Source organism: Echiichthys vipera (assembly GCF_963691815.1).
Source record: "Echiichthys vipera genome assembly, chromosome: 2".
Classification (NCBI taxonomy): domain Eukaryota; kingdom Metazoa; phylum Chordata; class Actinopteri; order Perciformes; family Trachinidae; genus Echiichthys; species Echiichthys vipera.
The window spans coordinates 8,640,595-8,656,895 of record NC_139827.1 but is presented as its reverse complement, the minus strand read 5'-3'; the positions used below and the strand labels follow the sequence as shown (position 1 = coordinate 8,656,895).

At 39.0% G+C, this 16,301-nt stretch overlaps 2 protein-coding genes across 4 annotated transcripts in view; both read left to right on the top strand.

Moving 5' to 3' along the window:
* Positions 1–16,301, top strand: part of LOC310963831 (uncharacterized protein) — a gene marked incomplete at its 3' end in the record, with an annotated part of 270,431 nt that overhangs the window by 217,371 nt on the left and 36,759 nt on the right. The window lies entirely within an intron of this gene.
* Positions 948–15,618, top strand: arfip1 (ADP-ribosylation factor interacting protein 1 (arfaptin 1)). Of its 3 annotated transcripts, XM_083927396.1 has the most exons (10): positions 948–1,198; positions 3,511–3,896; positions 7,580–7,681; positions 9,215–9,323; positions 9,840–9,941; positions 11,233–11,345; positions 11,493–11,714; positions 12,303–12,460; positions 12,866–13,040; positions 13,139–15,618. In XM_083927396.1, the coding sequence occupies exons 2-10, from the start codon at positions 3,513–3,515 to the stop codon at positions 13,292–13,294; spliced, it is 1,521 nt and encodes a 506-aa protein (XP_083783522.1). In that variant the 5' UTR covers positions 948–1,198; positions 3,511–3,512; the 3' UTR covers positions 13,295–15,618. The 3 variants fall into 3 exon arrangements, with proteins under 3 accessions (XP_083783522.1, XP_083783524.1, XP_083783523.1); XM_083927398.1 differs by lacking the exon at positions 3,511–3,896; XM_083927397.1 differs by lacking the exon at positions 9,840–9,941.

Here is a 16,301-nt window from a genome sequence, read left to right as displayed (position 1 = left end):
GAATATGCAAAAAAATACAATAAATATTTGATAATGATAATTGATGATGTTTAAGGTTAAATATGTGGACTCTTCATTAAAATCTATATTTAAAAAAATATATGATACACCCACAGGGCGTTTTGATGGGTACAGAATGAAAGTATTGCTTTTCCATAACAATATGTTTAGTCTGAATTAATATTTTACATTTATGTGTTTGACAATGACTTTCTGTCACGTTCTTTTTACATTGTACCAGCCAATAGCGTTGGACATTGCGGGTTGCCAGGTTTGTCTGTTGTTTGGTGCAGCTACTGTAGGCTGGCACTGGTGAAATGGAGTTTGCCAATCCTGCAGCTGCTTATTAGTCCCAGCAGCTGAGTGACCAGAGACGGGCAAAAACCAGAGTCAATATAGGCCACGCACTCACTCCATGGACTGAGATAAAGGAGTTCACCGGCATTAAAACGCACGGCTAAATGGTTACGTTTCTCCTTGATCGATAAGCTAACTTTCATGTTTACCTAGCTGTACCTAGCTGTAAGTTTGAATGACGGTAACTGTCAGTCAAACTTCTCTACAATTCTTGTTTTTATGGTGCTAGGAAAAGTCCTTAAATATAAAGCAAAAAAATGATGTCAACCATGTAAAAAAATGATGTCGACCAACATTGACTAAGGATTACAGTAGGGTTAAGTTAAGTTTAAATGTATTGTAACTGTGAATTGAATTTATCATTGTGTGTACAATGTAATGAATAGGCATTTTCATGAAAGGAACCAATAAATACAAAATAAAAAAGTCATGTTTAGTCCTCCATAGGCGAGGGCTTGATCAGTATTTTATTCTACCCATTTTCTCAAAAATGTTAACGTTTTAAATAATTTCCCACTTTGGACACAAACTGCAAACTACCCATTATAACAGCAGGGGGAGAGCGCATGCAGCGGAATGATGCGGTCTGCCTCTGGTGACAGCCGAGGAGGGCCCCGCAGTGTGGATCAGTCTTTCCGGGGTTCAGACAGCGAGTCCGGCGTGCTTTAAGGAGAGTCGCGCACCATCGAGGAGCCGCTGGTTGTTTATATTTATGCAGCGTCTGCATTAAAAACACGAACCCTGCCTTTCAAAGGGGCACCCAGTGCACACGGCACCAAGGACTCCAGTGACCAACGGCTAACAGTTCTCAGCTAAAATAGTTAGCCACGACCGCAGACAGGTAACGTTAACTAAAGTTATTAGCATCGCCTTTCCCTCACGGTGTTTGAGTTGCATATATGGTATAATATAGTTTTAACCATTTTTAAATTGCGTTTATTGACGTTTTTCGTCGGTTCGGTATCCGCTCTTTTAGCTAGGTTATCGTTAGCAAACAACACGTCAACGGCTCTGATGCGTTCACGTTAACTGCAATAAGTGGACAGCTTTAAGTAACTGACAGGGAGGTAAAGCTACAGAAAGGTTTGTGTTGCAAATGGTCGTAACCATTCAACATAACCATAACATTAAGTTATATTATGTGTCGTTATTAGGCTAGTAGCATTTACTACTATTTCCTCACTTTTGGACACCCAGTCACGTGACTGTGCTGCAAGTGCAACAGGTAATTGTCCTAACTTTTAAACGCGTATTGAAATCGATTTTAACATTTAATCACAGTCCTACCTGTAATTAAATCTTAGATATCCATAGTGTCATTTCTCCTAGTCAGATTGACAATTTAAGATGTCCACAACGTCATTTTACTAGTATAAATGACGTTACTTTTGCCATTCAAGTGTATTGGGCTTTTATTTCTAGATATCCACAATCACATTTAAGATATCTAGAATTAACTTTCTGGATATCTGTAATAGAGATGCACCGATCCATTGTTTTCCAATCCGATACCTGGGTTGAGCCGATCCTACTGTTGAATGAATGAACTTAAACCTTGCCATGTGAGTGAAGGCATCAGGCTTGACTTAAACATTTAGCCTTGTTAAAAAAAGGTAACAAATGAACACGGATATAAATGTACTTAATATTATTTATTAATACTTCACTTCCATGTAAAGTGCACTTCAAACAGATATTTTAAAATGGAATATAATACCCTAACCGGTGTTGCAAACATAGAATTGCTGTGTATGATGTTAATAAAAAAGAAATGCCTCGTTTATCCGATATGTGATCTGGCTGTGATCTAGCGAGCCGGTATCCGATTCCGGTATCGGATCGGTGCATCTCTAATCTGTAATGTACTACTTGCTAGTAAAATTGCATTTGTACATATACGTAGATGACATGTTTCCTAGTCAGAATATATTTTGGATAGTCAAATACAAATTTACATTATGGATATCTGGACTGGATTTTCATTTGGGATATCTGAAATTAGAATTATGATTAGTAACAATTTTATTGTAGATATCTGAAATGGGAGTTCTTCCAATTAAGAATTACTTCACATATATCCTGAATGTTTATTCTAGGTATCTAAAATGTCATTGTTGATATGGAAAATGCTTTTTTTGACTAGGAAGAACTAAATTACAGATATCTGCAATACATATCCAGTCTAGCTATTAAATGTTAAAACCGCTTGCCGTAAACGTGAGAGCCAGTTCCGGTGTGTGTGACAGCAAACATTGTGACAGCAGCTTTGGTGTTTGACAACTGTACAAATAATAACATACACAGCGCTGACTATGTGTCTTAATGTCACAAACTTGGACAGCAATCACGTTAGAAATGGGTCATAGTTTCCATCTGCAGGGAGACGAAAACCTGGAAATGCACACTCTAACGTTGCGTTGTCAGCACTTAAGCTCACATGTTCGTCTGTATCAAAGGCAACGATCGCTTCAATGTTTGAAGTGATATTTTTTAGAAAGTTAAGTTGAAGATAATCAAATGCAGCAAATGGAACAATAATTCAGGTGTACAGATCAAGCTAATACAAAGTCAAAGGCTTTACAAAGTCATGGTAGCTGGAAATGACTTTCCCATTGCTTAATTTGTAGGACATGAGCCAAAACCAAATTAAAATGTTCCTATCTAGTTGTTTTCATGGTTGTTTAATGGGTGTGTCAGGGATTATGTGCTGTGTGGATGCATATATATTTCATAGGCATAGATAATGCACACAGTTTGGAAACACATTTTCAACATGGGAACAATTAAGTCTATCTATCCTACATACTCACATTCACAACAATAATAATAACAGTAATGCATATACACTATATTATTCTTGTGTTGTACAAGCAATGAGTTGTGGCATTACTGCCTTAGTCATAACATGGTGGGGAAAATGAAAAATATCTATATATCTTATTTATATTTATCTTAAGGTTTCTGGAAATACTTTCTAAATAGCAGTAAGTGTTATTAAACAACCTGTGTTTTTCAAATATTGTCTACATTCACATAGAGGTACAAAATGGGGGTAGGTTTGTTTTGCACATTTGTTGTACTGTATTAGTGCACTATAAGCAGTCAACTAGTTTGGTAGGACCTATTTATACCCTTCTATCTCCCTGTTTTCAGGTATGTCTGAAGTTAGTCTTGAGGCTGAATCGGGGAAGACCTCAGCGGAGGACTCTCAGATGGATTGTGAGGAGGCTGACAAAGCAGAAGAGAGTTTGAGTGAGGATGTAGAACAGGAGAGTGTAGACAACAGTAGTGAAGTGGATGACAGAGATGATGTGCTGTACGACATTGATATTGACAGCGCTGAAGAAAATGCAGAAAACGGTGAGGAGGCTACTCAGAAGGAGGATGAGGGCATTCAGAGAAAGGGCGTGGTGACGCGCAGTGACAGTGATGCTGCACACATGGTTGACAGTTTAGAAAGCGGGGGACACGAGACAAATCATCATGTTGAAACAGCTGAAACACCAGGCACAAGTGGAGATTCTCACACTGAAACAAAGGTGATATTTAACTTCACTTTGGACATTCATCTTCTTCTAGCATTTCCTCACTGCGCTCTTGTTCATTTCGCTGTTTTGATCTTTACTTGCTGTGGTGGTGGACTCATTCCTTTATTATTCATTTTAGTAGTGAAGCTTAATCTGATATAATCAACAACATGAACCTGAGTTATAGCTGTAAAGAGATTGTGCGGTATATATGCTTTGCTTGAGGCTAGAAATGAATAGCGGGTGTAGCTGTTGCTCTGTGTTGATGGTGCAGTTGGTGGCTTTCTTTCTTTGACTTGTGTGTTGCTCTGTGAGGTGCCTTATGTGTCTGGGAATGATCAAGGATTCATATGTTTCCTCTGCTTTGTGTTACTTCTAGCTTACCTCAAAGTGATTGTTGAGAAGGTTTTATATTTGCTCTTCATCAACACAATGTGCTGTATGTTATTAAGTGTAAGGCAGTAAGTACACACTTCTCTATGCTTTTGCCTCCCTGTGTCGAACACTGACTGCGTGTGTTTGTGTGTGCGCAAGTGAACGTGTACATGATGTGTAAATGACACCATTTCCTCACAGTGTTTCCCTGTTTGTAAGTTGGGTGTACATCGAGCTCTTTGAGGTAAACGTGCTGCCGGTCACATGGCTGGGTAAGTGAAACAGATTTGGACTCCTGACTGCACATTCTCAGGCAGTCCCACATTTCTTTCGTCGCTGGAATGTGTGACTCCTCAGGCTGTTGATTCACATTCTGATTGAGGCACAGTGCCAGTATTGCATGTCAGATGGCGAGAATAAGAAGAAAAAAAACAACCCTCTTCATTTAGTAACCCTAAATGCAGCATAGTTGTAACCATGAATTTCAAGGGGTTACTTTAAATTACACTTTCCATCCAGCTTAAACCCGGCCTTACACAATATGGTCATGTTCTTCTTTAGTGTGAGAGGCACGCCATGATTCCTTCCTTTTAGAGCTGGCACAGCTAATTGGACAATGAGTTTATTGTTGTTATCCCTTCCTCAGATGTCATGTCGTTAGCTTGTTTCCAGGATACGGAACTATAGGGAATGGCGCAAGATGATTTGCCATACCTTGCCTTTTCATATGCTTGATTCATTTGCAGCCACTTTGCTGCTCTCAGTGCTGCAGTAGGCTTGGAAGCCTTGCAGAATCTTTCCAGATGTTTGACTGGATCATTTTGGCACCAAGACCCTTGATCTTCATGGATCCATGGCTGGATCAGTCCCATTAGGATTTTGCAATGTAAAAAGAATCTTGAATCAAGATACATGGATATTAAGCAAACAACTGCAGCAAAATGAAAAAAAATATGCCTGTTGGCAAACTTGGTTACAATCAGTATTAATTTACACCCTGTTTTTGAAATGGATGTATTCAGAGACGTGTCTGTACCAGACAGCTTGTTTAAACTTGATGTCAGAGAGGATTGTCAAGCAGGAGTCTGTGTTATCTGCAGTAGCTGCAGTAGGTCGCTAGACAAGCCTACCAGTGCCCGTCTGTGCTGATCTGCCTGCATGCAGGCGTCATATGGCCTTTAAGTATTTATGTGTGTATCACATGACACAACACTCAAAGTAAAGTCTTTGTCATGCAACATTTTTAAATGTTATATCCTGTATGAGCATATCAGAAATCTGTCATTCTGGCTTTATAGAGAAATGGTTTGGCTTCCAGAGAGTCCAAAATCCTAACGCACAGACTTTTTTGCATAAAGCTGACACTGACACTTCACCCTTTGTAAACACATACGTACAGTGTCAGATGACACATTGTGATTAAAGAAAAACTTTTATATCTTGTATTTGAAACATATGAAGATGACACACCCTTCTGTTGTTATAATTAGGACTTCAGTAAAACCAGTTTTGAAGAAGCTATCAGGTTATTTATAGTCTATCTACCTTTTTTGTATTATGTATGCAGTAGGACTCTCTGTGGTCACTAAATCCTTTTACAGGCTTGGCGCTGCCAGTCATTTTATGGTCATATACTTTACTTTAGGAGGAGAAAAGTGCTTGCGTGTGTGTGAGTGTGTGTGCACGTGTGTGTGTCAACAATTATATATGAAGACATGGGACAGCAGTGATATGGACAAAGGAATAAATGAATGTTTGTATTTGTTCTTCCTGCACTCAGGAACCCTTTACCGCCTCCCAGAGGGCAGGAGCTGGTACTCAGAGAATACATGCATTCAGCTGAACATGCAAACTATGATATGAAATGTGTTATGTTACAGTGAAACCAGTTGGTCAGTTTAGATGAGACCTAGATCTGGTTACCTGGTGATCTGGTAGCTGATTGCATTATTTAGTCACTGGTCAAGGTCTGCCTATAGTGTAAGGATCTTGTTCAAAGATGCTTATTCTGATTTATTCAGTTGTAATTCTGTCAAATGTTTTCAGTGTTACCAATCCTTATAATAGTACTTATCTATGTCAACCTCACAAAGTTCACATGTAAAGCCTTTTAGTGGTTAGGTCTGTGACCTAGTTCCTAAGTCCACAGTGACCAGGCTGCACATTGTTCTACTACTGACTATAACACAGCTGTATCTTCAGCCTACAGGCAGCTGGTTTATTATAGGCCAAACAAAAATGTATTGGCACACACTCTTGTCTCCACCCTGTGGTGTGCTACGAGCCAACATGTAAATGTGCATTATACAGCGAAGCAAACCAGTGTGTAGCTCTGTCGTTTTAATCCACAGGTACAATTAAGACGGGCCTTGATTAACGTTTCATCAAGATTAAAACAGAACTTTCATTTTGGTTGTTAATCATATTCAAGGTCAGGGATAATTTTGTTCCATGTGTGTCCCTGCATCACAAGAGTTTCCGTGTTATATCACAGAATGACCAGTTATAAAACATGACACACAGGGTTTGAAGTGGTCTGAAATAATTGATGTCACTGTCAAACATACAGCCTTGTATTTGCTTGGAAACACTGTAATGAACATGGCAACGATAAACCAGATATTGTCGGTCCAAAGCATTGCTATGGAGAACAGCAGACGTTAGAGATAACTGGTTGATGCCTGTTTTTGCATGGTGGGTGGAGGCTTTATGCACTAAACCTTTATGACACATAATATTAGAAACTTTGCTTATGTGGAGATCTCTTGGAAACATACTTCATCCTGCTATGTGTAGTATTCAACAAAAGTGGTGTTGTAAAAAAGGGGAGTGTTGAAACTTTCTGTCAGTTGTTGCACAAGAACTTCAGCTATCCTGGTAAATGCTGTAATACTGCAACATAACTGACTTGTAGCTCAGAAAGTTCTCCATCCTGTCCTGGAAATTAAAAGAAATCATTGAATGTGGGCAGAAGAGGATTGACCAGAATACAGGACTGTGTTAGAGTTAATCCTGTAGAGTTAAAAGCGTCCTGTCAAAGCGTATTTGAGCACCTGGAAAAGCGCCATATGCATTTATTGTAGTGTTGTTAATGTTTAAACTTTAAAGTGGTTATCACCAATGTATATATTCACCCCCAAATCCCGGCCAAGGCTAATGATTTTCACAACGGCTGTGTCCACAAGATGGCAGACCACAACTATTGTGTCCCACTAGTGGATCCTGCGTCCTTTTTTTCCTCAGTGGAGGTCTCCCTCTTTGCAGTTGTTTAGAAAAAGATTTAAAGAATAGCCTGCTTCATTTCACCCTCCTCTTTACAGGAAAGCACAATGACTGAGGAGTCCCAAAGAAGCTCAGCCGCTGAGATCCCAGTCACCAGCAATGGAGACCTGGATCAGAGCCCTGAGATGGTTTTTCGGAGGGTAAGGACTGGTTCAAAGACTTTTAAACACCGCATCCCTCTAAATGATATAATTGTCTCAGACAATGTGAGTCTCCTAGCTTCCCTAACAAAACCATGGCTATGTTTTTAAGTCCTTCAGTTGAAAGATGGCGTCTTTAACAACAACGCCATTTATGTTCTGTCTGTACATCAGGTTTAATATCTTTAATCAAATTAGGTCAACATAAGGACCCTTTTCCTGGATTCAAAGGCATATTGCGCATAAATATGCAAAACCGTTGTTTTCGGCACTATAAATACAGTAGTATGGCTGCAACCAACGATTATTTCATTGTCAATTTACCATGTTTTTCTCAATTAATATATTTAAATTATCCCTATGAAATACCAGAAAACGGTGAATGATATAGCTTTTTTTATTTCAAACAGTCCACAATTCAAAAATATTCAGTTCACTGTCACATATGGCAAACAACTAAGATCCTCACAAAAGAGAAGCTGCAATCAACAAATGTTTCGCATTTGATCTTGAAAATAAACTCAAACAATTTACCAATATCAAAAAAGGGAAATTTTAAAAAATCATTGCAGCTCGACAAAACTAGTTTGTTTCTGTGTGGCAGTGACACGGACAGTCAAGGTAACATCCTACTGCAGTGAAGTCATTTTGATGCAAAAATCAGGTCGCCCTTTCTAGTGATAAACGGATTCATAGGTTGTCTGATGAGATAAAAAAAAGCCTTGAAACAATGCCGTAAATAATGTAGATGTCAGCATCATGGTAGCGAGCATTTGTCCATCTTAACTAGTTTACAGGGCTTGAAACTAGAACAGAACGCCCATGCTTGAACTATTGCATGTGCGTCCCCAGCCCCCATTCATAAAAACATTTATCAGATTTGTAATTTGGGATGGTTTTTGGGGTGGTAAGTAAGTGTAACACTGAAGTCTTTTCGGGGCGGTCACCACAACAACGGGATGTTTTTTTACTTAAATTTTAAAATTTTATTTCAAAACCATGCTGCAAGTTATATCCTACAACACAATGCAGACAATAGTTAGTTAGCTAGATAATAGCAATTGTTTTTATCTCATTTGAATTCTATCAGATGCATCATATATTGGCCATCGGTTTGCCAGTCAAAGATCTGTATCAGTCAACAACTAGTCCTTTCTTTGACTGTGACTGTGAGCTGGCAGTGTTTCAAGATGACCTGCTGTTGACTCCTAACAGCTTACAGTCACACTGACAGACTGTGGCAGAGAGGATGCAACACCCAAAAGAATATTTGCAACCCCAAAACTTTAAATCTAAAAAACATTTGCTCAGGCGTATAACATAAATTAATACATACGTCCATCAGCAGTGCGCCAAATGTTTATGTTAATTTTAACAGAAGTGAACATATCTGTCACCTGATCTACATAATTTCTACATGTCTACTACAGTACTTTTGGAGTAATCATTCTAGTCTTTATTGTGAAGCTGATCTAAATCTATCATTGTACTTAAAAAAAAATATATATATTTTCCTCCTTTTCCTTCTCTCAGGACTCTTACCCCAGTGTCCCCGGGGCCCTAAACCTTTCAGAGTCCTGCGTCACTTCCAGCAACTTCGCTTCAACAACAGAGGGCATCATTGAATCAGGACCATACAAAGGTAAAACATATCACGCTACGATTTTAGTGTTGCTCTGCTTGTTTTGTGTATGAACCCGTTCCTCGCTCATCAGACATTTGTGACAGTGCAGCTCATCAAAACCGTATCTGGCCTTGTTACATTGATTGCTTTGTTTAGAGCAGTCTTTCCCTCCATGTATTCACAGTGCTCCACTTTTGGGTTTAATCTCTGAAATTTGAAAGGCGGACATTTGAATTTGTAAAGGTGGACAACCAATTGAATTTAATGAGTTTCCTCTGATCTCCAGGTTGTAACCCTCCTTTCCTTTTCATCATCATGCCCTTGTTAGAAATGCAAATAAAAATCTCCCCATAGAGTGGTGAACCTGTTCACCACAATGTTGCCATGGCTATTTTCCATGTTGTTTACACTAGTTGAGACCTGCTTTTGTCATGAACACACACAGGAAATCAACATGAACGGGAAGCCCCCCCTTACCCTTGTGTAGGCTGGATGGTGACATACTAATGAATCATAACTCTGAATATCTCCCAGGGTCAGCAAGCCTACCCACATCTCCCGTGGCACCTGTAGCTCCCAGCTCAGCTGTTGCTAGCCGCCTGGCGCGCTCTTCCAGCGATAGTCAGGCTGAGAAAGGTACCAGCAGCAGTGATGGAGTATGAATCAGATGATACTGAATCGTCACCATTTGCACACTAAATTAACCGCAGTCCCTGTACCTTTTCTTGTTTTTTTGTCAGTTTCTTACCTGCTCCTTCTTCCCACAGGCTGTGGTCCGTTCAGAGTCAAACCTTTCTTCTTCTCCTTTCTTGTTTATTGGCACTCCAAATGTTGTCTTTGCATAAGTCTGGGCTAAATGAAGTAGTTTTCTGCTTTGCAGTGGCTAATGATGTTTACACACCCCTTAGAGTCACAAGATTTAGATCTGATGCATAAAGCATTTGCTTGGCTTGGGAAGAAAACTGCTTTCACATATAATCTCAGTGGGTTTTCCTGCTTGTCACCTTTGTCCTTGCAAAAGTTGGCACCCATAGGCTCTCACAATCTTTCTCCTGATGCTGATAAAATGGAGTAAAAATTTTGTCAGACAAGTCAAACATAACAGAATACATCCTGAAGTCCATACTTAACTGGGAAAAAGGGGCGTTTAAGTTTGCTCCCTCCTCTGGAACCAAAACCGCCTGAATCTGAAGGAGCTGGTTTCCTTGGACTCATTTAAAATGATGCTAAAAGACTTGGAAGCGTCACATCGGCTGTAGATGTTTTGAATGTTAAATTATGTTTTGATATGTTAGAAGATCATTTTTCTTACTTATTTCCATTTAATTGTGTGTGTATCTGAAACTGTTACTTGTGCTGCTGCCTGTCCTAGCCAGGACACTCTTGAAAAAGAGATTTCTAATCTCAAAAAGTATTTTTCCAAGTATTTTAAAAAAAATTAATAACATGCGTTGTTAAATAATTAAAATATAGTCTAAGAGAAATAAATATAGAGATTTCATGCCTTTTTCTTTTTATGTCATGTTGAACTGAATTTGAACTGGTAAGGCCAAGTTTCTTTTTATACTACATTTTAACTATTTAACAATATTGTTTACTGATGTATTCAGCTTTGTTATTGACTTGTCTGATATTTTTTTAACTATATTTTGTCACTTTGGGGGCAACATCTTTCAGCATTTCCTCCCTGTGCCCAAACTAATTGTATTTTAATGGTGTTGACTAATCATAAGTGTCATCAGTGTCCTCTAATGTAAATGAAGTATTATAGTCTGTGTTGAAGTTTCAGTGTTAACATGATAATCTCATTACAGTGTCTGATGATTACAATACTTGAATTGCACCTTCCTAATTTTCAGCACAACTCTCTATCCAGCAAATCCAATAACTTAATCACTTACTAAGTGAATGACTTTTAATTGTCCAGGCGAGATGGATGCACAGCCAAAGAGTGGAGCGGTGGTCCTTTCAGATGACTTAAAGAGCCCAGCCATGGAAAAACTGGACCTAGTGAGAAAGTGGAGCATCAACACATATAAAGTAATCCTCTTTGTCCTTGATTTTTTTTCTTGTCGATTTTATCTTCACAGTTTTAAGATTGTTGGCAAAAAAGTGAACTATACAGACTTTGTATTTTGGCTCTGCTCTTCCCTCTGATTGTCTCTTTCTTGCTGCCGTCCTCTGCAGTGCACCAGGCAGATCCTGTCAGAGAAGCTGGGTCGAGGCTCGAGGACCGTGGACCTGGAGCTGGAGGCTCAAATCGAAGTCCTCCGCGACAACAAGAGAAAGTACCAGAACGTAATCAAGCTGGCTCAGACGCTGGCTGGTCAGCTGTCCCAGATAATGCAGACGCAGAGGCAGCTGGGGGACGCCTTCGCCGATCTCAGCCTCAAGTCACCAGAACTACATGTGAGTCCATACAGAGGCACTTTATTCCATCAGATTGAGTAGTTGCCATCATCCTTACTCCGTGTCCGTATCACAAGTTAATGGCTTAATGGACAGTTAAAAGTCATGCATAATTAAAGTTAATTTCCTCTTCCTCTGAGTCCTCTAATTGTGTTACAGGATTTCTCTTCAAGCTTCAAATACCAAGTGCATTCTATGTCTTATTTGTGAGTGCACGTACAGTACAGCTATTGTATATCATAGAAATGTACTGTATGCATTTTATATCCCTTACATTGATGTTCTTTTGGGAATGTTACACTATTCATTTATTGTTGGAAAATATTTCTATGGAATTGGAAGAATGTTTGTGTTTAATCGCTGTAGATGCCAACAAAATTAACTGTTTAACTCATATAGTTTTAACAGTCACTATTACTAGTGTATATATGCTTGCAAAGTGTATATATGCTTGCAAAGTGTATATATGCTTGCAAAGTGAACTGTTTGATGTTCGTGACCCGTAGTTGGTTTAGTCACTGCATAGAACGGTGCCAAAAGAGCAAAATCGAGCAAGGCAACTAAAATGAGTTTGACTCTGTTCTCTAGGAGGAGTTTGGTTACAACGCCGACACCCAAAAGCTTTTGTCCAAAAATGGAGAGACACTGCTGGGTGCCATCACCTTTTTCATCTCCAGCGTTAACACGCTCGTGGACAAAACAATCGAGGACACACTGGTTAATATCAAGCAGTATGAATTTGCCAGGTAGGTAATGCGTGATCGTGTGTTTATTGTTCCTGAGCACCATCTACAAATCACAGAGGCTTACGTAGCCATTAAGACAAAGATGTTTCAGTCCTGGTGGGATCTTTTGTTGGATCAAAAATGTTTTACATCGTCAGGGCCTTGCCTTTAAGTTTTTCAAGCAGTGCAAGTCTTTGTGATAAATAAAAGGTGTGGATTTTGTTGTCTTTTGCAAGTTACCAGACTTCTTTGGAAGTCACATTTATTACACACACTTTATTGTACAAACAGTAGTTCAGTTCAATTTTACTTTTATCTTGTGCTAATTTTTGACTGTCCTGCATCTGTAGTTTTTTTTTACATTTCATAATGTATACACTCATATTACATATTTCTGATGCTGTTTTAATAATGCCACACTTCTAGGGTTGAGTACGACGCCTACCGTACAGATCTGGAGGAGTTGAATCTGGGGCCACGTGATGCCACCACCATGCCCAAGATTGAGCAGTCCCAGCAGCAGTTCCAGATCCACCGCGAGAAGTATGAGAGGATGCGAAACGACGTGTCTGTCAAGCTGAAGTTCCTGGAGGAGAACAAGGTGGGTCAGAGGCTTGTTCTGCTCGACATACCCACGCCAACGTAATGGCTTTGCGTTCAAGTGTGCTTACCCTCTCTTTAATTCATGCTTCCAAACAGGTGAAGGTATTGCACAACCAGCTTATCCTGTTCCACAATGCCATAGCTGCATACTACGCTGGAAACCAACAGCAGCTGGAACAGACACTCAAGCAGTTCCACATCAAGTTGAAAATGCCAGGTGGGGACAGTCCATCTTGGCTGGAAGAGCACTAATCACTCCCCCTGAAGCCACAGTGGCTCAGGTCAACAGGAAATGTCAATTTCTACAGAAACTACAGGAACACTCCCTCCTCCCTTCAACTCTTCTGTCACTGCCTTTAAAACTTTCACAATCTTTTTACTCAATACACAAAATGAAAAAAAAAACACTCCTACAATCCATTTTACTTGTTGTTAAATCATCCTTCTCATCCTGCAGTTATTTGAAATCATAGGAAATCGCACTTTTTTACTGTTTGACAAATCTGTCGAACAGGAGTTGCTGCAGTAAACACATTTGGAAACTGTACATTGCCTTTTGTATTTCAGCATATGAATGTTGTATCCAAGCACGGCGGACATGTGGGCTCTGTAAGGGCAGCAGATCAAAACGGCTGCCGTTTTACTCTTTATTTACAGTACTCTTATTGGCTGACTAAAGCTTTAGATGAATTCTTTACGAAAGTCTAATCGAGAAACTGATTTTTACACCTGTTGTGATAAATGGGACAAAACGGCACTCAGATTTATGAATCATGCAAAAGCAAACTGGTCACTTCCACCAGTAAACTCTAAGCTAAGTGGTGGTTTAACATTTTGAGAAATGTGCTTATTTCCTTTGTTGCGGAGAATTTGTTCAATATTTGGCGACAGCCATCAGACAGTTAGCTTAGCTTAGCATAAAGACTGGAAACAATTAGCCTGACTGTCGAAAGAATTAAAAAAACAAACAATTCCACCTACCAGCACCTCCAAAACCTCGCTTATCCGAAAACCAAAGTTTAGAAAAAACAAGTTATTGTTTTACAGGAGGTTATGTGCCTTAGGACAGAGTTTTCCAGTTTTTATTCAAGTCTTTATGCTTAGCTAACTTATAATCTAACTCTTCGCAATGTCAAACTATTCCTTAAAATCGTTGTTAAAATCATATTGAATGCCGTTCACAACAAATCCTACATGTTATGATGTGGTGATGCTGACACAACGCTACTTTTAATCACTATTACCCTCTGATTTTGAGCACACATTCATGGCATGTGACTGAATGGGTAAGAGGGGTGATTCTCTGAAGTGAAGGACCAGCCTTATGTGACTAAATGTGCCTTGAATTCTTGGATTTGACTCTTCCCCTGCGTGCTTTGATATCTGGTCTTGTTGTTTAAAAAGCAGACACTCTCACTGCTCGTTTTTGGGACCAACTCTTACAGGAAGAGAATGGACCAAACACACACACACTCTGAGGGCGGTACAGTGGGATACTGTACATGTTAAATCACTCCTCACAACACAATACGATAGCTGCGTTACAGAAAATCCTTGAGTAACATTCAGAAAGTCTAAATATATTTTGTAACTCGCTCTTCTCAAAGATATTTATCCACATTGCACATGTGCACATTTATGCATTTGAGACTAATTACAAAAAAACTTGTAAGAACTGTATGAAATGTGAGGTGAAAACCAAAATACAATTAACTTGAGAAAGCTTTTTGTCTTTTTTGTAAATTTGAAAGACCAGCATCTTTTGTCTGAGCTGCTTTCTTTCATTGGGTTATATAAAAGTATATTTTTCAAAGAGGACATACAGTGTATTGCACGCTGGTATTGATAACCAGCTGTCATGTCCACACTTAGTTGATTTGTACTTTTCCTATGGCGCCACAAAGCAGTTTGAGAGTGTGAGTACTGTACAACATGCTGTTGTTTTCCTGAAATAGATGGATATATATATTTGTATTTTTCTCTATTTTACCTTGAGTATGTAGTTTATGATCAATGCTGCCATTTGACTTTGATGTTTTTTCCCCTGAAGACCTACAGAATATGTTAGTACTAGTATGTGCTAGTTGGTTTCTACCTTTTGCAATATTGAAACATTAACTAATGCTGAGTTAAGAAAAGGATTCTGAAGGTTGTGTAACTCTATGGGACATCCAGAGGTGTAGACGCAGCTTAGTAGTAGTATAGCATATTTGGTTGATGGAGGAAACAAAAGGAAACAGACAAGAATACGACATTCCCTATGAGAATTTATAATCATGTTTCAAGTAAACCTGTTCCACAGTCACTCTTTTCTTGTCAACTTGTTCTTTCCCACTAAAACAGCAATGTTTTGTAGAGCGTTGACATGGATTTAAATTGCCTTGTGTTTACTAAAGTCCAGGTGCTCTTAGTTTTTCATCATCACAGACGCACCACACCCGCGGGTATACATTAGACAACATCTGGTTAAGCCTGGGAAAAGCCTTGAGGATGTTGATCACAGACTCAGTGATGTGTTTTATCTGCGAGTACACCGTCAGTCACATGTGACAAAGCACATTTCCTCTAACCAGACTGACAGCAGCAGTTTAATTAAGTTTCTCAGTGGAGAGGGATTCTGGGATTCAAGCAAAACATATGATTCTAATAAAACTGAAGAAAGTAGTTGCAATTTTAAAATGTGACCGCATTATTGTTAAATGCATTTGATTTAGACATGTTCTGATACCTTTGTTTTCCTTTCCCGACACCGACTGATATATGTGAATGTATCACTCGATGCAGAGTACAGATTCAATACCAATATGTCTGGGGAAAAATATATATATATTCATTTCATCAACAGCTGTATACTACTAACTCTACATGACTCTGATATGATTGCTATAGTTGTATGTCCTGGCTCAGGTTATACATGCAGAGAATGTATGCTAGAACTTTCTTTTATTATTTATTAGCTTGACAGTCATCAAAAAAAGGACATAAACTGCTTTTAAAGTAGAATTACGTGGTATAGGGTCAATGTATAGACTTGCATACTCTCTGATAGCGATACCAGAGTTTTAGGGCAGCATCAGAGGAAGCATCGGAACAACTCTTAATTTCACGCAGTACTAATTAAAAAGACTATTCCCACTTACATAAATTACTTTGTACCTCATTGGTTGGTGCAGACACTGGAGGAAAATCCATCTCGTCCAATTAAAGTTTGTGTTTGATAGACTTATTTATGCAAATGAGCTAATGCAAAGAAAGGCTC